At 40.0% G+C, this 22,987-nt stretch overlaps 1 protein-coding gene across 6 annotated transcripts in view; it reads left to right on the plus strand.

Annotated features, from left to right (window-relative positions):
• Window positions 1-22,987, plus strand: part of Pkhd1 (PKHD1 ciliary IPT domain containing fibrocystin/polyductin) — a 420,823-nt gene that overhangs the window by 16,501 nt on the left and 381,335 nt on the right. For 5 of the 6 annotated variants that reach the window (XM_046458594.2, XM_046458599.2, XM_046458597.2 and 2 more), the window contains exons 9-21: window positions 578-642; window positions 1,149-1,188; window positions 2,063-2,133; window positions 9,021-9,122; window positions 9,934-10,029; window positions 12,350-12,491; window positions 14,385-14,499; window positions 16,161-16,439; window positions 17,396-17,485; window positions 17,589-17,679; window positions 18,395-18,537; window positions 19,868-19,998; window positions 20,948-21,123. In XM_046458594.2, coding sequence (XP_046314550.1) covers window positions 578-642; window positions 1,149-1,188; window positions 2,063-2,133; window positions 9,021-9,122; window positions 9,934-10,029; window positions 12,350-12,491; window positions 14,385-14,499; window positions 16,161-16,439; window positions 17,396-17,485; window positions 17,589-17,679; window positions 18,395-18,537; window positions 19,868-19,998; window positions 20,948-21,123 — 1,541 coding nt within the window. The remainder of the gene's footprint in view (window positions 1-577; window positions 643-1,148; window positions 1,189-2,062; window positions 2,134-9,020; window positions 9,123-9,933; window positions 10,030-12,349; window positions 12,492-14,384; window positions 14,500-16,160; window positions 16,440-17,395; window positions 17,486-17,588; window positions 17,680-18,394; window positions 18,538-19,867; window positions 19,999-20,947; window positions 21,124-22,987) is intronic. The other variant, XM_046458595.2, reaches the window with a different exon arrangement.

The following is a 22,987-nucleotide window of genomic DNA, read 5'->3' on the forward strand; positions in this document are numbered from 1 at the left end:
TGGCCTCCAGGGTTCATGTTCTTAGCCACTATACTGTCATAACTAACCCAAAGGAAAAAAAAAAAAAGCAACTTTTTAAAAATGAGTATCTATGTGCTTCAGCTTGTGTAACCATCTTGCTAGATTTTTTACTTTGCCCTGAACTGGGTGGGTTTCCTTCGAGGCTCTGGCAAGAATTACATTTCATGGCTTTGCTTTTGGGGACTAGTGTTTAGTAGAGCAAGTTTTATAACGTTTTTACAATGTAGTTTCTTCCTAGAGTCTTCATTTACACAGGATCGCCCTTTTTGGGGTTCATACTTTTTTTTTCATAAGGGTTTTGCTATAGATTTTAGAAGATACCAAATGGAAGCTAGGAATAAGTTAAATTTTGTCTCTCATGCCCTGTTTGACTTAGCTTTTTTTTTTTTTTCATTCATAACTTGTTAGTAAGAACTTGCCCAATGAGCTTGTGATAACTTTAGTACCATCAATTTTCTGTGGCCAATTTGCCTTTTATTTATTACTTTGCTGGTTAAAGAGTCAGAACTTGTGAGCTGAGTCATCTGACATTCTCACCTGTTTGTCTTTTCCTTAGCTATCCTTCTCAGGAAGACCGTGGTCTTGGTACTCTGCAGTGCCGTGTGGAAGGCGATTACATTGGTCTGTTAGAGAAGTGACATAATTTTAAAGTCTTACCCATTTCATTCTCTGTATGCAGAAACAACATTTCAACAATTGGTTCTCATGAAAATAATAACTATCATGTGCTGAGAACCCCCTAAAACATACCACACAAAGCAGCTTGTTTATAAACTAACTTGATCCCCACAATGAGCCTGTGAAGTTGTTGGAATTATTTCCACTTTACAGGTGAGAAAATTAAAGCTGGTAACACGTGGATCAGATTGAAGTCACACTCAGTCTAAGTCCAGGCTGAGCTCTTAGCTGCTCTGCACTATTCTATTTGTCCTTTTGTCTTTGGAAATCTACATTGCTGATGGTGCTGCCTAAGATATTTATTTTGTGCACCACCAAAAAAAAAAAAAAAAAAAAAAAACAGGTTTGGGTGGTAATTTGATGACTTCGGAGTCTTTGGGTTTATGGTAGCAACAGCCCAGGAGATTCATGCAGATCCCTGTACTAATGTCTGTTCCTTTGTGTTTCAGGCTCCCAGAATGTTAGTTTCTCAGTGTTTAACAAAGGAAAGTAAGTAACCGGGAGTAGGCAAGTTTGTCGTCATCTTATACTGCCTGATTCTCTCATCTTCCTTTCTTTTTTTTTTTTTAACCTTTTATAATGGAAAATTTCAACCATACATAAACAGAACAGTATAATGAAATAGTATAATGATTTCTTTGACTTGGATGAGCATAATTGCATCCTATGCCTAATCTAGAGGCATTGTACCTATTTCAATGTCGTGGTGGTATAGAGTTTTGGGAATTACCTCTTAGGTAATCCCTAAATTTTGTAGATCTAAACTTGTCCCACATGCCTTATGTGGGATATAGTTTCATGAAATGCTTTGTGCATTTCCTTTCCTTCTTCAAGAAGGAAAGAGTCCAAATACCATCAGCTTTGGAGAGAGAAATTATGATTCTGGATTTCTGTAGGTCTTACTTCATGTTTTGATGCCATATGATTTGCTAGGTACTCCTTTAAAAGTATATCATCTAGATAATATTAAATTAATTGTGATGATAGTGACATGTTACCTATAGATACACAGCCCCAAGTATGAAATTTTTTTTCTTCTTTTTCTCTCACTTTGTCCCAAGAACACATCTAGAGTCTCTCTGATATCTACCATAGGCCAGCACAGTACTGGGCCCCTTCACATTTGTCATTTAATGCTTGTGACACTTTTTGAAGGAGTTCTTATTCTCATACACTAATTTTATAGATTAGAAAACAAAATTGACCCGTATTGTTCTTGTGTGTTTAAAGGGAACTGATATCCAAACTGTTCTTGCGGTCATGGAGTTTGTCCATAGTCTTCCTAAGGCAGCCAAGTGAATAAGTATAATCTCAGATGATGTTTTATTAAAAAAAACAGAATTTCTTTTTTTTTCTTTTGCAGGTCAGTGGTGCACAAAAGTGCCTGGCTGATCAGTGCTAAACAGGAGCTCTTCCTATACCAGACACACTCAGGTACTGTGTCCCTGCATCTTGTAAGCCTCATCCCTTCCTTGATGCCTCTTTCTTCTGGCAATTTCTCTGTGACCATTAATACCTGAAGCTGTCCCTGTTATCACGGATAGTTCTTTGGTTTTGTTTGAGATTTGCTTCTATCAGTGTCAGCTTTCGTTTCTGCAGTCATGCATTGCTATAGAAATGCCTCACTAGGCAATTCATGTTTGTATGAACATTACGGAATGCACCACAGGGATAGATCACTCACTCAGGGTGGCTTCTTGAACTAATCAAGAGATGAGCTGAGTGTGAGTTGTAGGAGGCTGCTGCCAGTATAGCCAAGCAGGCTGTTTTACATATTTTTTTTTGTTTTATAAGTAGAAGTACATTCTAAAATAACAATGAAAAGTATGGCATAGTAAATACACAAACTAGTAAAGCCACCATTCATTATCATTATTATTATCATATATCACTTATTATTATTATCATTCATTATTGTTATTATCCAGTGTGGCCCATAATTGTATGTGCCATATTTTAGAGGACTGGCAGTGTAGTAGGTTCATTTACATCTGCATCACTGCAAACATATGAGTCATGTATTGTGTGCTATATTCCTACAAGAGCTGCCACATCACTAGATGATAAGACCTTGTCAGCTCTATTATAATCTTATGGGGCCACTTTCACAGATGTGATCTGTTGTTGATCAATATTGTTATGTGGCTTGTGATGCATATTAAAAAAGGCTGGATCATAAACTTCTATACAAAATCGATAGATTCAAGTTGAATGAAAAAAAGGAAAGTCATGACTTGTTCTATGTTCTGAAAAATTACAGAAAAGAGATAGCATTTAAACATCTAAGAGCATATTCTTCTTCTTCCAGTTACTCTGATAGCCCATCTCTGAGTGTTCACTGAATAACTTATAATTTGCTGAAATTGATGCTAAGCTATTGAATTCCATCCATGAGTAAACCCTCACACTAGAAAATGAATGTTGAAAATTAGAAATTTGCATAAAGTTGCGAACTCAGATAAGTAGTACAAAGTCAGTTGCTAAAGAAGAATACCTAGATTCTAGGATTTGATACAATCACAAAGTCATTGCAGGTATGTCTAAGTGAGTTCATATTCCAGGAAGCAATCAATATCTACATTGCAAGCTGGGCTTGGTGGTCCATGCCTGTAGTCCTACCACTTGGTAGACTTAGGCAGGAGAATCCTTTGAGTCCAGGAGTTTGAGACTAGCCTGGGCAACATAGTGAGACCCTGTCTCAACAACAATACAAAACCTCAAATCTGTATTTGCCAAAAGTGCAAGATATTTCACAGGTCATAGGAAAAATGCCATTCACTTTAATTTAATATTTAAAATGTTTGCACATTAGTTACAGAGAATAGTGGGTTTCATTGCAGCATATTTGTATATTCATATAACATAATGCATCAATTTCACTCCTCCTCTTGCCCTTCTCTCCTCTCTGCCCCTGATATCTTTCTTCTACCCTAATGGTCTCTCCTCTACTTGCTGAATTTTAACCTTGTTTTTCCTTTTCTTTTAACAACACAATTAGCATGTTTGAGGGTGAATTTGAAGAAGCACCCAAGGTGATATTTACAGTGACAACATAAACAAGAATGTCAGTCCCTTGCTGAGGGTTTTACATACAACCTCAATATCTATTTTATTAACTAAATTCATTAACTATGAGATGGGTAGCATTAATCACATTTTTCAGATGAGAATACAGATGGAAAGAGTCAAAGTAATTTATCAGAAAGTTCAAGTGCTAAAAAAATGCAGATAACTCCAAATCTTTTTTTTATTTGTTCTTTTTAATTATATATGACAGTAGAATGCATTTTGGCATATCATACATACATGGAGTGTAACTTTCCATTCTTGTGGTTGTATTTGATGTGGAGTTACACTGGTTCATATTTATATATTTATATATGAACATAAAAAAATTATGTCTGATTCATTCTACTGTCTTTCCCATTCCTACCCCCATCATCCAATCTGGTGAACTTCCATTCCCCCTTCCCCATATGTTGTGAATCAGCATCTGCATATCAGAGAGAACATTCAGATTTTGGTTTTGGGGTATTAGCTTTTTTTACTTAGCATGATAGTCTACAGTTCCATCCATTTACCAACAAATGCCATTATTTAATTCTTCTTTATGGGCTGAGTAATATTCCATTGTATATATGTACCACATTTTCTTTATTAACTCAAACTTTGAAGAGCACCTAGGTTGGGTCCATTGCTTAGCTATTGTGAAATGAGCTGCTACAAACATTGATATGGCTAGGTTACTGTAGTATGATGATTTTAAAACCTTTGGGTGTAAATTGAGGAGTGGGATAACTGGGTAAAATGGTGGTTCCAATCCAAGTTTTCTGAGGAATCTCTATACTGCTTTCCAGAATGATTGCACCAATTTGCAGTCCCACCAGCAATGTATGAGTATAATTTCTTCCCCACATCCTCGCCAACATTTATTTTTATCTGTTTTCTTGATAATTACCATTCTGACTAAAGTGAGATGAAATCTCAGTGTAGTTTTAATTTGAATTTCTCTAATTGCTAGTGATGTTGAACATTTTTTTCATATATTTGTTGACCATTCATATTTCTTCTTCTGTGAAGTACCTGTTCAGTTCCTTTGCCCATTTATAGATTGGGTTATTTGGGTTTTTTTGATGTTAAGTTTTTTGAGTTCTTTATATATTCTGGAGATTAATGCTCTATCTGAGGTACAGGTGGCAAATATTTTCTCCCATTCTGTAGGCTCTCTGTTCACATTCTTGATTGTTTCCTTTGCTGTGAAGAAGCTTTGTAGTTTGATAGGATCCCATTTACTGATTCTTGTTTTTACTTCTTGCTCTTTAGGAGTCTTGTTGAGGAATTTAGGTCCTAAGCTGACATAATAAAGATTTGAGCCTACTTTTTTTTTCTTCTAGTGGGCACTGGGTCTCTTATCTAATGCCTAAGTTCTTGACTCACTTTGAGTGGAGTTTTGTGCAGGGTGAGAGATAGGGTCTAATTTCATTTTATCACATATAGATTTTCAGTTTTCCTAGCATCATTTGTTGAAGCTATCTTTTCTCCAATGTATGTTTATGATGTCTTTGTCAAGTATGAGATAATTGTATTTGCATGGGTTTGTCTGTTTGTCTTCTGTTCTGTGCCATTGGTCTTCGTGTCTGTTTTGGTGCCAATATGATGCTGTTTTTGTTACTATAGCTCTGTAATATAATGTAACATCTGGAATTGTGATGCTTCCTGCTTTACTCCTTGCTGAGGATTGCTTTGGCTATTCTGGCTCTCTTATTTTTCCAAATGAATTTCATGACTGTTCTTTATGTTTCTGTGAAGAATGTCATCAGAACCTTAATAAGACTTGCATTAAATCTGTATAGTGCTTTTGGTAGTATGGCTATTTTAACAATATTAATTCTTCCTATTCAAGAACATGGGAGAACTTTCCATTTCTAAGATCTTTTACAGTTGCTTTCTTTAGTGTTCTGTAGTTTTCATTGTAGAGGTCTTTCACCTGTTTTGTTAGATTCATTCTCAAATATTTTCTTTTCTTTAAGGTAGACAATTCTAAATGTTATGCACATAAACAACATGTTCTTGGAAGATTGCTCTCCTTGTCACCCCACCCCAATCTTCTCTGTGAATCTGCAATCACTGTGAACCCTGGCATGCTGGATAGATTGGAAGAATGTCTGATAACACAGCTATTTTGGATTTCCAGGGTCAAAATCTCTTGGAATCAGGACACTCAGGCCAGAACTTTTTCATAGCCAAAGAGGTTGGGGGGAGAGCAGAGATGGCCAACCCCACAGAGCCCCAGGATGAGCACATTGAGGGTTGGCATTCAATCACTAGTCTAGCTTATTAAGCCAATAATCTTTCTGAGTCTCAATAAACACCTATAAAATGAACAATGTGTTTATAACAACCTATAAAATAGTTGTTATTCTAACTCCAAAAATTATCCAAAGAAATTGATGAGCAAGAATCTTGGACTTCATTTAAGATTTCCTTCCCCCTCTCATTTCCATGTCCATTCAATTGCTAATTTCTCCCAGTTTCACTTCCCATGTTTCTTGGTTGTGATATATTCACTTTATCTCCACAACTACTGTCTAAATCTGGCCCCATCATCTCTTGTTACAGACTATACTGAAATGGTTTCTAAATGGCCCTTGCTCTGACCTTTGTCCCTCGTTGATCCATGCTCTACATAAACACACCTACTCTACACCACATATCTAGCACGTATCTGATGCTTCTTTCTTGCATGCTGTCTATAAGGGGTCTTATCCCCTACAAGAAATGATCCAGGCTTCTGTCCATGGCTGATCTGCTTCTCCAGCTCCATTTCTCCATGTATGTTCCAGCAACATTTGGAGACACTGTGCATTTCTTCTCCATATTTAGACTATCATTTGCTTTCAGTGTCCTTTCTCACCTTCACTTGGTCAGTTCTGATTCATCCTTTAAGATTCAGTTCAGATTCATAATGGCACATGCCTTTAATCCCAGAGACTCGGGAGGCTGAGACAGGATGATCCCAAGTTCAGAGCCAGCCTCAGCAACTTAGTGAGACCCTAAACAATTTAGCGAGACCTTGTCTCTAAGTAAAATATTTTCAAAAAGTGTTGGGGATGTGGCTCAGTTGTTAAGTGCCCTTGGGTTAAATTCCCAGTATCCAAAAAAAAAAAAAATCCAGTCCATATGTCATCTCTAGAAATTTTGTACCCTCCCCCCCATCCCCAAACTTCTCTGCACTTCATATACTTTCTCTAGTTTTGCTAAGCAAAATGACTATAATTTTACTCTTTGATACCTTCTCTATCCTAACATAGTGACCTCCTAGAAGAGAGAAACTGTGTTATGTTTATCTTTGTATCCTTATGCTATAAATTAGTTGTTCTGTGAATGTTGAAAAGTTTACCAAATATCAACTTTGTTAAAAGTTTAAGAACTTCCTAAGTTGATTTTGTCTGTGGTCTGTGTAATTTTGAATGCATATCAAAAGACTGTGTTAGTGGAGCATGGTGGAGTGCTCCTGTAATCTCAGCTACTTGGGAGGATGAGGAAGAAGAACCACAAGTTGAAGAGCATTCTGGGCAACTTAATAAGATCCCATTAAAAAATGAAACAAGCTGGGCATGATGGTGCATGCTTGTAATCCCAGCAGCTCGGGAGGCTGAGACCAGATGATTGCAAGTTCAAAGTCAGCCTCAGCAACGGCAAGGCACTTAACAACTCAGTGAAACCATGTCTCTAAATAAAATACAAAAAGAGGGCTCAGGATATGGTTCAGTGGTTGAATGCCCCTGAGTTCAATCCCTGGTACAAAAACAAAACAAAAACATGAAAACAACAAAAACAACAAAAAGATAAAGAAGAAAGAATATGTTAATCTTTTCATGTAGCTAGCCAGAAAATTCCAATACCCAATTCCAATATCCAATATCTTATACTGATAAAATGTGATAAAAAGTTTATAAAAAGGGGGAGGTTATTGTTAGAATATTGGAAATGGAGGGAACATGTAGGAACCATTTGTTCTGCCAGGTGATCTGCTTCTCTGGTCGGTGACATCCAGGATGCAGTACAGTGTCCCCACACACTCACATCACACTTACCCTCCCAGCTCAGCCCAGTGGTTCAGCAGCACATTCCCAGTGAATGGCATAGCATGGTGTGGCTTTCTTTCTGGTGACCACGAATTGCCCTAGGCTCTATGGCTCTGCACTCTTTATTGCCTGGCCTCCTTCAGTTGGATGATAACAGTTGGTATTCTATCCACATCTAGCCGTTTGGCTTAGGGTAGGACCCTGTTCACTTCAGTGTGGTCCTGCCATCATATTAATTTATTTCTCTATTTATAGATCTACATGAATATTTATATGTATGAAATATAAAAAAATTCTCCTTAGATATTCCATGTGATATTAGACATGTGTCTCCCAAAATACTTGTTTTGTCTTTTAACAGGATCTTATTAAGTTTCCCAGACTGTTCTTCAACTTGTGATTCTTCTACCTCAGCCTTCCAAGTAGCTGAGATTACAGGTGCACTCCACCATAGCCCGCTAACACATTCATTTTTATATTTGAGTGTTGGAGATCATTTTTTGCCCCGAATACCTCCTCTGCTTTGTCTCATGGGCAAAAGCACTATGAAATACTCTCATTGAATTCATATTTTGAAGTGGCAGCTATTTATGATTAGCCCCCTCCTTCATCTTATCCGAGAACGCAGCTCCACTTTCCCCTAGAGGGAATGAAATTTGAGCAAAGTGTCATAATAGGAGAGGAAAGGATGAGGTGAAGTGGGGATATGTGGCATATTACTGTAGAGGACCCAAACAACTGGGAACAGCTTGAGGGGGTGAGCACACAGAGGGGAGCCTGCAGCAGGGGCAGCAAGACTGAGTAACTCGTTCTTCTGCTTAGAGCACATCACAGATTCACATGGGTGACTCAAATTCTTGCCCAGTGGAACCAAAGTTGACTCCTCCAGATGGTGTAAACTGCTGTTCCTGACTTGTAAATAAAGTCCTTGAAGCTGAGAGACAGATTTCCTAAGAAAGCATCATGGTATATAGAAGATTTTCCTGATATGATGAGTGATTCTGCATATCCCCTCCATTTCCGATATTGATTGGTATAATATATATTTACAGTCTTTCTGGTTATGTGCATTTAAAAAATGATTATTAATAGAAAAAAATTTCAACGGATGCTGGACTTGGAAAGTTAGAATAGAAAATAAATTATGATAGCTTCTATTATTATAGGATTATCTGGGTCATATCCTGATCTATATTTGGAAGCTTACTTTTTTCTTTTTTTAATTTCTTGCAGAAATCCTATCTGTGTTTCCAGAAACTGGGAGCCATGGGGGAAGAACAGATATCACAATTACGGGAGACTTTTTTGACAATTCTGCCCAGGTTACCATAGCCGGTAACTATGTTGGGATAGCTGAAAATAGTTCACGGTTTCAAACGCTGTAGGAGCTTACATATCTCTTTATGGCCTGGGGGGCTGTGAAGAAAAGCAGTCTTTGCCTTTTCTATCGTTTCATGTCACTAAGGTCTTTTACTGGTGTTTGGTTGTGACCCGGTGGTCTTTTGGTCCTGTTGCTCTGCCAATGGGTTACGGGAACAGGATGTCCTACAGACACACTTAAAATGCATGGGCAATTTCCTCAGGTGTCCCCATCTTGCGGGGTGAAGAGAAGAAAAAGATACAGTTGCCTCTTCACAGAGGTCTACTTCTACTAAAAAGCAAGCCCTTTCCTCACTTGCCCTCCTTACCAGGAGTAGGTGGGCACTGGCTCTGCAGACTCCTCTAGAATAGCCCTTGGAAACTCTGTCACAGTACCTGTCTGGAACCATTGGTTCTGCCAGGTGGTCTGCTCTTCTGGTCGGTGATATATAGGATACAGGACAGTGTCCCCACATATTGACATCACACTTACCCTCCTGGCTTAGCCTAGTGGTTCAGCAGCACATTCCCAGTGAATGGCATTACATGGTGTGGCTTTCTTTCTGGTGACCACAAGCTGCCCTAGGCTCTACGGCTCTGCACTCTTTATTGCCTGGCCTCCTTCAGTTGGATGACAACTGTTGGTATTCTATCCACATCTAGCCCTTTGGCTTAGGTAGGACCCTGTTCACTTCAGTGTGGTCCTACCATCATATTGATGTATTTCTCTATCTATAGATCTACATGTGTATTTATATGTATGAAATATTTAAAAAATTCTCCTTAGGCATTCCATGTGATATTAGACACGTGTCTCCCAGAAAGATTGAGTGCACCACCCAGGCTCCAGGAAAGGGGGCAAGGCTCACTGCTCCTCAGGCAGGTAAGAAAGTCTCCAGGCTGTTCAAAGAACTCTCCAGTTAAGTGCTTAGTCACGAGGGTCTGGAGAATAGGAACAAACATGTTTGAATTCTGTCTCAGCTGCTTGGCTGGTTAGCTCAGTGAGCTCCCAGTCTATGATACCATTTCAAAGCTTTCATATCAGGGAGGCTCTGAGCTTTATTCAGTTGCTTAGTGACATTGCACTTCCCGCCCCAGTCAATGTGTAGCCAGCAGAGTTCAGCAGAGACCATGATCCTGACAGCATAACTACCATGCAGACACGAGCTGCTGAAGGAATCTCCAAAACTGCCTCCCTGCATCTGAGGGGTCAGTTGCTTGTTCTTTATCTAAGAAGATAGGAGCAGTGGAGTGTGCTCTTCTGTGCTCATAAGAGTACTATTAGATAAGACAGGAGAGTTGGACACAATGGGGTGCATTTAAATGTTGTTTTTCTCCCCTGTGGGCATCTGTCTGCTCCTTTCAAAAATAGGGTTGTATCATAACATTGCCACTAGCAGAGGCCTGCAGTGGGTAGGCACAGAGGAGGCAAAGTAGCAGGTGCCACCTGTCCTCCTCTGTTGAAAGCTTCCATCTCATAGCTGCAAGCACTTTTCTGCTAAACATTAGTATTGGAGGCTGAAATGTAGTTGGGGACTAAAGGTGGTTGGCATGTTACCCAGCCCAGAAACACAGGCTGCACATCTGTGCACAGCGCCTGACCTAATGGTTAGACTAGATGCAGTGAGAGTCAACTCCAGAGGCTCAGTACTTGGAAGGAGAGTTGCCCCACAGGGGAGGAAAACTTTCTAAAGAAAGGCCATTCAGGTGTGAAAATGCATGCAAAGCTTTGGCTTGAGAATTCTCCAGTTCCCAGATCCACAGTTTTTACTTAAGGAAAGCTCCCATTCAAGGAAACAAAACTATTAAAACAAGTAATTGAGAGAATGTGTGTTTCCTGTCAGGAAATATATAGCCTGCTCCCTCGTTGAGCGTTTCCCGCTTTAGCTACTTGGATAGTGGTAGGGTAATTTCCTGAAAGCAGCTATTTTTGACAGTAGTGTCCTTTATGAAATGCTTTTGAAGTTTCTGCTATGGAAGTAGGGCAAGCTACTATGCAAAGAAGTGTTTTTCCACCACGAAGTGTGGTGGATTCTGCCTCTAGGGGACATTTGGCAATGTCTGAAGGAATTTTAGCTGTTTTACTTTGGGATGGTGGTAATGATACTGGCATCAGGTAGGTAGAGGCCAGGGCTGTTGATTAGCATCCTGTGGTGCACAGGACAGCCCCTACAGAGTAACCCAGACCTAAATGTCAACAGTGCTGAGGTTGAGAAACCCTGGGTTAAGGTAACATTATTAAAATATTCTCAATTTTCTGCTTATCCCTTACCTACCTCTCCATCATATGGAGGAACGACAGTAGAAGTTTAAAATAATAATAATGACCCTAGCCATCTCTACTGAACACTTACTATATTTTGGACTCTGTATTGAATATATTTCCAGCTTCCTTTTTACTGGGGTATCATCTCTATTGGCCCCATTTTGGTGCATGAAAAAATGAAGACACAGGAGAGGGGCATTAAGCAGTTTGTTCAAAGCTACATGGCTAGTAAGTAGGAGAGCTGGGATCTGAACCCACAGGTACGAGTCCAGAGTTTACTCTTGACCTGAGTCAGTATCCAATATTGATCACACATTTGCTTTGGCCTCAGGTTTAACTTAATATAAAACATAAATTAATAAGCACATTGTTTAAAGTGCCACATATTAGCAGTATGCCACATAATTGGCTCTGAATGTACTTCCACACGTTGATGTTGTAGCACTTGAAACATTTTTCTGGGAAAAGTGAATTTTATGGAATGGAATTTCCAGGCTGAACTGGACCTTTAAAGATACTGAGGTCCACTTGAGGCTTTGGGAGGCACAAAGACAGGCCATGCCACAACACACAACACCCTGTTATCCTTCACTCACCCAAAGCGTTTGTCTGTTCTGCTTCTCAGTTCTCTTCTCCAGAACTCCTGTTAAAAAGGGCTCCCTACTCTTCTCTGGTCCTCTGAGAGCATCTCCCTTTACTGTTTCCCATCAAGTGTCTCTTTACAAGAGGTGTTGGTCTACCCAAGGAATATTTCTGCTTTCCAGAACATTTGTAGTATCTGTAGAGCCTCTCACCTGATTAGTCCATCTTCTCAGATGACTCACCTTTACAGAGAGTACCTGGGTCATTTTCACTCTGTAATTTTAAATACAGTAGTCTCTCAATTTGGGGAGGGTTGCTGTCTGAAGATTATGAAAAAAATATATATGTCTTGTAGGCAATCGAGGGCTTCTTTTTGAAGTTGGAGATGCTTCTGATGGCTTGGAACTGACTGAAGCAACCCCTGGGTACAGGTGGCAGATTGTGCCTAATGCCAGTTCTCCATTTGGGTTTTGGTCAATGGAAGGACAACCTTTCAGGTATGTTGTAGAAGAGGTGGAAGTACTTTACTAGCTTCTGTGAGGCTGATACAGATAATTAAGGCAGTGAGGTTCTGGAGGAGAACTCATCACACCAGCCGATTCAGCAATGGAGCTGGACAGTGTTCTCAACTGCTAGTGATCAATATGTAAAATTCATATTTTTACAACTCTGCTTACAATCTGCTTTGGAGATGATAATCCACTAGAATATCAAGCTAAGCAGTCTTGGTGGATAGCAGAGTAGTATCTCCTGCAGATGTAGTGGAGGTAAAGTGAACATCTGGTTGACACCAAAGTAAGATGCAAGAATTTCCCTTTGGGCCTGTGAAGGATCAAAGGCTGGGCAGCAGCAGTTCTGTTGGAGCAGCCATCCACCGCTGAAAGTTCACCTCATGGCCACTGTACAGCAGGGCAATCTCTTGTGGGCTCTGCAAGATGTGGTTTACTGCCATAGTTATTGCTTGTGATCATGATTTTCCTGTTGAGTGTTTTGAGTCTTTACTTTCTTCAATGCTGAGATTTACAACATTCAATAGTAATCTTAAAAAAATATGAAAAGTTCAAGAATTGTTTAGACACTGCTTCCTTAGTGCACTCTCAGGGTAGTTGGAGAAGCTAATCCTTTGCAGCTGATCCCTTAAAAATCCTTCTCAGAGAGGACAGTGGTGGCTCCTGATGTGAACTTCAGTCCATCTGAGATCTCCTCAGGGGAATTACCATTTTATATTTCAGCTTAGTTGTGGAATGAAAGGCGTTGTTCCTGGTCTAGGGAATCCCAGGCAAGGAAGAAGCCAAGGAGGGAAGGAACACTGTTGGTGGAATAATGCTTCTTGGAGCTCACTGACTAGGAAACGAACCAATAGTCTACCATTGAAACGTGCTATCACCTGGGGTCCATTGTAGCACCTCGTATGCATCTTTTGATTCATATGATAGGACTTGTAGGTTATGTCCCTTTCACTATCATTTCGAGGAGCCACAAACTAGATTGTAAATCATTTCCCATTCTCCCTCTTCTTCATTTTTTAAAATTAAATATTGGTGTATTGATTGATTGATTGATAAGGTAATGTTGTTATATTGGTGACCCTTTAAAACCATTATTTTGGAAACTATTTTCAAATATAAAATTCTCTCTAAAGACAAAAATATATGTATACATTAAAGGAAAGATTTAAAACTTCTTTATAGTGATGACCTGCTGATTTTTAGATAATAATATAAGCAAAAACTAGTGTTGATATTTATTTAAGTGCTTTGATCAGTTTTTAAACTGTATCTGTCTCTAAAATAAGATCACTAGAATTTATCTTGAAACAGTTCATTGAAATGGTCTTATTTTTAAAAAGTTTCACAAGATTTCCTATGATCTTCTTCAAAGTTACATTTTATGACTTTGAATTTAAAATTATTGACCCTTCAATTGATTTTTCTCTTTGGGCCATAATTGTTTCTAATTTGGAGATTATTCTGCATGTGTTGAGGTTTTCTGGTAATCTCAGAGCAAATTCTGATGGGTGGTCTCTCTTTACTTCTGATCATATGGATGACATTACTTTGGTTGAGTTACCACCATGGTTCATGGCCTATGCTGGCTGTAGCAGGCCCTCTTCTCAGCTAGGCCTTCATAAGGTCCTAAACTGTGGCTGTGATATTCTCAGTGATGACACAACCACAGAGGGATTTGTGACCTTGTGAAGACTGAGGTACTGAGATAATGAAAGATTTATGGCTCTTCCTAGAATACCCTGGACAATCATGTGGCATAAGAGGCAGGATCTTCATCATCATTACCATAAAGAAAAGCAAAGTACCAGGACAACCATATGTTGGCTCAGCGATTCAGACCTTGGTTACTCTCACTTGACTCTGTGTTCTTCTGCTTTACAGAGCGCGGCTCAGTGGGTTCTTTGTGGCTCCAGAGACAAATAATTATACATTCTGGATCCAGGCAGACAGCCAAGCTTCCTTGCATTTTAGTCAGACAGAGGAACCAAAGACTAAGGTATTCATCTTCCTCTCATTTTCCTTTTCTTGTACCCTTGAAAAAAGGAAGAGTCAAAGCAGAGTTCTCATTTCTAAAGGTGATTATAATATTCCATGAGATGATCAGGGGCTCTAATTGTTGAAAAAGAATGTGGTTGAATATAATGGTATCTATTATTTATTGAGCATTTACAATAAGCCAGGAATTCTGCTATAGTTTTTACATAGTTCACCTCTAATCTTCACTGTATATCTGTGAGATATGTATATTTATCTCCATTTTTCCAGATAAGGAACTTGAGGCTAAGAAAGATTGTATGGCCAATCCCAGAAAGCATGGATAATAAGAGGTATATTCAGGATACATATCATATTTGTTTGACTCCAAAATGTATACCTTTCCACTACTTTTGGGTAGAGATGTAACCAGCCTCATATAGAAATTTCCTCATAAACTTTGGGGGAGAAGTGAAGATGCCTTTAAAAAATAGCCAAATGAAGCCATCATGTGATATGACCCAGCTATACCACTCATAGGTATTTATCTGAAAGAATTAAATCAGCATACTATAGTGATATGCATACCCATGTTTATAGCAGTAGTACAAATCACAATAGCTAAATTATGAAACCAGCCTAGATATCCTTTAATGAATAAATACATAAAGAAAATGTGGTATATATAGAGAGTGGAGTTTTATTTAGCCATAAAGAAGAATTAAATTATGCCATCTTCAGGAAAATGGATGGAATTTGAAAACATATGTTAAGCAAAATAAGCCAAACTTAGAAGGTCAAGTGTCATATATTTTTTTTTCTCATATGTGGAAGATAGAGAGTAAAAAGGAAAAGAAAGGTGTGGGGGGAATCTCATAAAAATTAAAGGGAGATCAGTGGAGTAGAGAAGAGGGACCAGGAGAGGGAGAAGGGGAGAGAAATACTGGGGAGTGATATTGGCCAAACTATATTGTTACATTGTGTGCATGTACAAATATGTGACAACAAATCCCACCATTATGGACAAATATAATGTACAAATAAAATATGGAGAAATAACTTAAACATTAAAAAATGCAGCCAAGATTCACTTGTGCTATTGACAGAGAGTCACCATACTTTTAATTTGGAATTGATTTGCTAGTTGGTTAGAGAAAGGTCATAGATTGTGATGTTGTTGGGTCATTCTAGGTCAGATAAGGAAATTGAGGCTAAGAAAGATTGTATGACCAATCCCATAGGGCTTAATACTACTTTTAAGTAATATTAAGGGCTTAATATTACTTTCTAGGCTTAATACTACTTTTTTTCTCTAGGGCTTAATACTACTTTTTTCACAGCATCATGTAGACCTGTGTTGTTAGGTTGGCTGTTCCTGCTTTAAATATGGTCTGTCTGGCCTCATTTGAATACTATTGAGAGAGAGAGAGAGAGAAAGAGAGAGAGAGAGAGAGAGAGAGAGAGAGAGAGAGAGAGAGAGAGAGAGAAGTGGAGAGAGAGGGAAAGAGAGGAGATGGAGGAGCATGAGCATCAGCAACCACAGGGCTGAGGTGAGTGGCCCACTTGCTGGGAAGGGCTGACTGGTTCAAAAGTCTCACGTTAGTAGCTGTCCAGACATCCAAAATTTGAGAAGAAAATGACTGGAAACTTCATGTTTGTCCTGATATGTGAATTTGGGCACAGGTGGAAGTGGCCTCCGTCGGGGTTGGCACTGCTGATTGGTTTGACTCCTGGGAACAGAACGGGAATGAAGGGCCCTGGCAACAGAAGACAGCCAAGTTGGAGCTGTTGGGGGGAGCCAAGTACTATCTGGAAGCAGAGCATTATGGGACAGCCCCCAGCAGGGGAATGAGAATTGGGGTCCAGATCCACAACACCTGGCTGAATCCTGATGTGGTCACCACTTACCTCCGAGAGAAGCACCAGATCCGAGTCCAAGCCCAGAAACTTCCAGAAATACAGGTCTGCATTTCCTTCAGTCCCACGAAGCGGAAAGTCTTGCTTAGTAGAAGTACTGTCTGGGAGAGGGGACCTGAGTTGTAATTATACTGGGACATGTACTAGATAAGATTGTGAAGCTGTTTTCTTAAAAATGCAATTTTATTATTGAGATTACCTTACTCATTGACTTAGTTTCAGGAATTTAAGTTTCAGGTAAGTCTTTTTTTTGAAAACTTATTCTCCAGATCCTTCAAACACACACACACACACACTCATGTGAGTGCACACACAGGAAACACCAGTTTTTTGACTAATGCAGGTCCTATTTCCTGATATGCTGTGCTTTCTAAGTCTACTCATAAAGATTGTCCTACTTAGTAGGTCTTTGAGTTTTGCCCCATATTTTTGGTGAGAAACTTTGATGTACTTTTTGTTGTTCACTTTTTGATGTACAAAGACAAATGGATTTGGACTCTGTGTTCTAAATCTTCTAGTCTAACAGTATCATGCACATAGATAACCATAGAACAAAGTAGAAAATGACAGAAGATTTAAGGGATTAAAAGCTACATAGATCTTATTCCAGAATAAAAATGTAATGGGTGCAACAGAGAACGTGTTGGAAGCAGAGACTGAATAAGCCTCTGGGAGAGTGGGACATTTCTTGTGGCTGCTTCTGTCTCCTGGACCACCATGGAAGAAAGTGCTTGGTGAGAAGGGGTGGAAGTGTGGCATTCAGTGGCAACTTTAAGTCTTATGCTCTCAGAAAATTGGCACAGATAAATGGGGAGGTAGATACATATATTACTCCAAGAAAAGTTTCCATTAGGTGAAGACACTGTGTCTTCAGAGCCTCCTACATCATAGTGCATTTAGAAAACTGAAATTATTATAAAACGGAAATAGCTGGGGAGGAGACATGTTCTGTGTTTCTAGACTGACTGTGTCAGTTAGTCCTGTCTCTCTTGACTTTTTAGATGCTGAATGTATCAGGCAGAGACAACCTTTTCCTTATGTGGGACAATGTTTCTAGCCAGCCAATCCCTGCAAATGCCACAGCCCATCAGGTGAGATCCTTCTTCAAATAATGAGGAGTAGGGTGGGAGAACTTGGGATGGTCTTGATACCTACCGTATGGAATCCTGGTAATATTTTTTTTCCTTTTAATAGATTCAAACCACCATTGAGGAGTTACTTGCTGTAAAATGCACACTGGAACCCCTTTCAGCCAACATCCTCCTCCGGCTTGGATTTGAACAAGGTGGTGTTTCTAGCTTGGCAAATTCTTATTCTCTTTCCCATTATTTTCTTCTTCTACTTTTCTGTAAGATAAAAGAACAATCTTTGTTTCCTTTTCAAGGTGCTAACAGATTCAAAGAAAAATGTGAGCACTAGATTTGACACTGAGTGGCCAGAAGAGAAGCTATATGATTGGGAATGAGAAGTTTGGCAGAGGGGTCAGGAGAAAGGCTAGGTGTTCCTCCTGAGCTTTGACATAGGGTAAGGCACTTCCTGGGAAGTAGGAGGTAGGAAGAGGTGCAGACAGACATAGCCACAACTGTGCAATCCTGTTTAATTCAAAATGCATCTAAAAGAATTATTACATTAAAAATTGGTCTCAAAAAATTCTTAACATGTGAGAATGTCTACATGTTACATGTTACATGAGGATGTCTACACTAAGGTGAACTAACTTCCAGTTGACTACCTTTGTCTCTTTGCTTCTCGTTTTTTCTTATGTCTTGGTGCACAGAGAAAGTGGTAGTGGATTTCCATGTCCAGGCAGATGGAAAGGGTTTCTGAAAGCTGGAGTCTTCTAGCTGCAGGCTGCATGGCACGATGCCATGTCCAGCTCTCCCGGGGGCTGAGGGGCCAATATCAGAGCGAACACACAACCATTCCCTGCCCACACATTGGGAAGCTCTATCTGTTTAACATCTTTTCCTGCCTTGCTGTTTTACCTGAACTACATCCAGGACTGGAAGGTTCCAGCTCTGATGGGGACATCACCAGTGGGACAGAGCCCTTCTGTGGCAGATTCAGCCTCCGTCAGCCTCGACAGCTTGTCCTGACCCCCACAGTTACGCAAATGAGCTATCGACTAGATGAGTACCCCCATGTGAGTAGCAGCCCTCATGCTTCCAAGTCCAGTGGGTCCTGAAGGGTTGATAGTGTTCTCTGGGTTTGAGACTGAAAACTTCCAGAAAGAAGAGCAATTGCTGTGATTTCCCCTAGGCACCTCAGGTGGGGGGTGTTGTTCCAGGTGTAAATAGATACACCTCACCCCTATTTGTATGTTGTCATCTAGAAATGCCTATATTAGCTATAAGCCTACAGAAGGTTTTCTTTGCAGACCCTGCAGTCAGACTGTCAGACCCTCTGGTTTTGAATCCTGACTATACCCTACAATCCTTCAATATCTTATTTAAGTACAGCATGCTTTGGTTTACTCATCAATAAAATGGGTAATAATGTGGTCTAATTATCAGGAATGTGGTGAAGATTAAACATATACGTATATTAAAGTGCTTGCCCAGAGGTCAGGACTCAGGAGGCTAGTTATTGTTGTCATGGTTATTGTTATTACTGATGGATTGATGGACAGGTTTTTTTGAGCATCTGTTATATCCTTTGCTTCAATAGCTCTGCCATCCTTCATAAAAGGGCTGCAGCTCATTTGCTCTTTGGGAACCACAGTGAAATCTGGAAAGGTGGAGCTCATGGCAGCAGCTTTGTGTTTTCATAGTTGTGCTATTGGCTGTGGGAGAGGGGTTAAATGGTTCTGGTCAGGGGCTCAGCTATCTTTAACCTCTCCTCTATGGCAGGCTCCCACTGGGGGTTGATTGCCCCTTAGGGGAGTGTTGGAAATGCATGGAGATATTTTTGGTTGTCACACTGGGGAATTGCTATTAGTATCTGGTAGGTAGAGACCAGGAATGTCTCTGAACATCCATTAATATGTAGAAATGTCCCCACAACAATGAGTTACCCAGCTCCCATGACATCATGAGTTCTGAGGTGAAAAGTTTCTTGTGGCAGAAATCCTTGTGTTTATTTGAATTAGAAACCAAGGATGTTGGGGAGTTAGAGTTGAAGAAAGGCTCAAAGAGGGTGAGTGATTTACTTAAGTTTGCACAGATAATTGGGTTAAAGCAATTAAGATTGGATACTTTAAAATCCTTAGGCATTTAAAAACTCTGTTGAATGTTGATATTTTTGATCTCAAAAAAGCATTTACTTCACTTCCCTCTAGCTTTATTGAAGTAAGTAAATAACAATTTGCTCTAAATTATTCGTGTCTCAGCTGGACCGGTAAGCTGCAGAAAGGTAGGAACTGGGCTCTCTCATGGAATGTGGCAGGGTTCTAGACATGTGGCCCCTCATTATACATTGTTTAAATGGCTGCTTCTTGCACCAGTGGAACTGAAGAACTTATTTTGTGTCTGTAGATGTGTATCGCATACAAAGGCTATATGAATAAGATCCTAAAGATGACTGTGTCTTTCACAATTGGCTTTCAAACCATCAAAAAGAAGAACAGCACCTGTGACTGGAGTCTGCCTGGGACCAGCCCTGAGAGGTAGGGATTTGGTGGGAAGGGGAGGAGGGGATTCTTCCAGCTGGGGGAACTGGGGGACAGTGGCCCACTTGAGATACTGAGAGTCTTATATTTGGGACTCAGTTACTAACATGGGGCTTTGAACTTGTTTTTTTTTTTTTTTAATTTGACAACCAGTTTGACTTAAAAGCAGTCAGCTATTAAGAATAGAATAGTGCTGGGCGCAATGGTGCATGCCTGTAATTCCAGCGACTTGGGAGACTGAGGCAGGAGTATTGCGAGTTCGAAGACATCCTCAGGAACTTATCAAAGACCTAAGCAACTCAGAGAGACCCTGTCTCTAAATAAAATATAAGAAAGGGGTGGGGATGATGCTCAGTGGTTAAGCACCCCTGGGTTCAATCCCTAGGGTCAGAGAGAGAGAGAGAGAGAGAGAGAGAGAGAGAGAGAGAGATCCTTAAAGGAATAGAATTGTAGAACCCCTATTTGGGAGAGAATTTAGAGACCATCCGTTGACATAATAGATGAGGAAAACTGAGAACTTATGATTCACCAAAATGCATTCAGTTAGTGCCTTTGGAAAAATGAAGGCATCCTGATCCTTGATTCAGGGCTCTTTGCACATATTTCTTCTGGGTATTTTCAGCAGCTTTAAACCTAAATGAGTCAGTAATGTCCAGCACCAATCTTCCCTGTGGTTAGAGCTAAACATATAATCTTCTTAAGATGTCCAATTAAATTGTAATTTAAAAATGCTGCTGATGCCGAGTGTCACGAGTGAATGATTGACTTACAGAGTGACTGCCTAGTGTTACAGCCAAAACTGAGCTGAGCCGATGCCAGGTGGATGTTTGTACCCAAGGCACACAAGCTGCTTCGGCACAGGGATTGTGGAGTCTTTGGCTGCAAAGTCCTTGGACAGGACTGTGGATGTTACTCAGAGGCCTTTTCCCCCCTGTGCTGTCTGCAGCTGGGAGTTCACATGCACTGACCTCTGGGACACATGCATGCATCGCTCCGGGGACCTCCAGCTGCCTCTGTCAAATGTCCCTGTGTCAATTCATCAGATTGTCCTCCTTCCTTTGCCCCAAGAGACTGGTCAGCTCTATGTGGATGAAATTATTATCACAGACACAAACATAACAGGTGATGATCAAATGTGCCATCCTCCATGAACCTGCCTGTCAAATGCCTACCTCGCACTTTCCCACTAGAGGTTGTTGTTCTTTTAATAGAGTAATGGCTGATTCTCTACTTTATCTGCTGTGGTTCTGAAAGCAGAATGATTGGAGCTGGGTGACCTTGGTTCTACTTCTCTCTCACTGGTCCTTTTTCTCCTTATTTATCTCATTTATTGACTCTTGTTTCTGGTACTTGTGTTCTTATTCTATCACTTTTTGGCTGGGAAGCTTTGGTTTCCTCATCTGTAAAATGGGCATAAGAAGGAACCTATCTCACTGAATTTCTGTGAAGCTCAACCAAAGTTTAATATAAACCACTCATTACAGGTTCTGACCATAGTGTGCTTTACAAATTAAGCAGTTATTATTGTTGTTATTAGGCCAGCAGGATTTCTCCACCTCTCAATTCAATTTATCTGTCGTACAGAGTGCTAGAAGTATTGCAATGATATTTGGTCTCCCATATAGGCTTGAGGTATGATTTATGAACTTGAAGGAAGACAGGGAGAGTGAGGAGCCATATGCTCCTGAGAGAATGTCCCTGTCCTTCTTTAGGTCCATCCACACTCCTCCCACTCATTCTTCAGAGCTCAGACCTGGTCCCCTCTTCCACAAAGTTTCCTTTGGCCTGTTTTGGGCACAGTGTTCTCCCCTGGCTGTGTTGTCCTTCTTGTAGTAGAGACAAAGTGTTACCAGGGGCCCAGTGAATCTGGCCATGTTTAATGTGCACCATAGCCAAAACCGAATGGTGCAGTTTGCTCTTAGGGCCTCCCCATTTCTCAGTTTTGTTCCTTTTCTTTTTCTGTTAAATATTTTATGACTTTGGGGCTCAGCTTTCCTGTTTTTTTTTTCTTAATAGCTTCTCTCTCTCCAAGGAGAAAAAGATGATATAGTTACTTGAACTTTGATTTACAAAGTGCCTAACTTTTTAGTTTTTTTTTTTTGTCTAAAAATTGCAGATCTGAGTATAGGGAGATTGAGGATAGGTGACAAGAAGACTCTTTGTCAGCCCTGAAATTACATCATCTCTGATACTCATCAAAATTTCATTTCCTATCTGTTTCAGTGAGTTAAGTGGTTTTTTTTTCTTTTGAGCTGCTGGGTCAGATTGGGCCATTGCTTAAATTTCAAACCATTCTTATTCTGGCACACTTAGAAAATGACAGTATTCCAAAGGCATGCAAGGATACCTCTTGGATTTGTTGGTGCCTACGATAACTGGCTGGGGGACTTTGGTGTCCCCAAGTGCAGTCTGGATTTCCAGAGGGCTGAGGGAATCAGTATTTCATATACTTGAACCCACTGGTTGGAAAACTCTGGTGCCATTTTACTTTCTCCTTTAAATGGCATCCTGGCCCTCCAAACCCTGGAAGCCAAGGGTCCAGAATCTTTCTTGCAACTGCCATCTTTTCTGCCAGCAAATGCTCTGTGGACCTGGAATAATCTAGGAGTGAGGTGAGGAGGGAAGAAGTAATGGAGAGAGTGGGAACAAGAAAGAAGCCTGAGGTTGGCTTGGGTGAAATGGCTTTCTTCCAACTTTGTCAAGTTACTCTACTGGCAATGATTTTGTTCTAAGGATTAATTCATGGCAACATAAACACTACTCAATTGGGCTCAGGTTTCAAAGTTAATTATATGTTATTTATTTGATTCATTTAATATTTAATTATATTCACCTATCTAATGTCCTCTATAAAAATTATTTTAATCTAGTGTCAGTTTCCATTTATTTTTTATTTAGTTCCTCAGAAGCCCATAAGATGGTCCTATGATCTACATCCTACGAATGAGGAAACCAAGGCCAATGGGGTATCTCTTAGCCCTTCCCT

Source organism: Marmota monax, unplaced genomic scaffold (genome assembly GCF_021218885.2).
Source record: "Marmota monax isolate L192 unplaced genomic scaffold, Marmota_monax_Labrador192_F-V1.1 WCK01_AAM20220418_F8-fsc00191, whole genome shotgun sequence".
Taxonomy (NCBI): Eukaryota; Metazoa; Chordata; class Mammalia; order Rodentia; family Sciuridae; genus Marmota; species Marmota monax.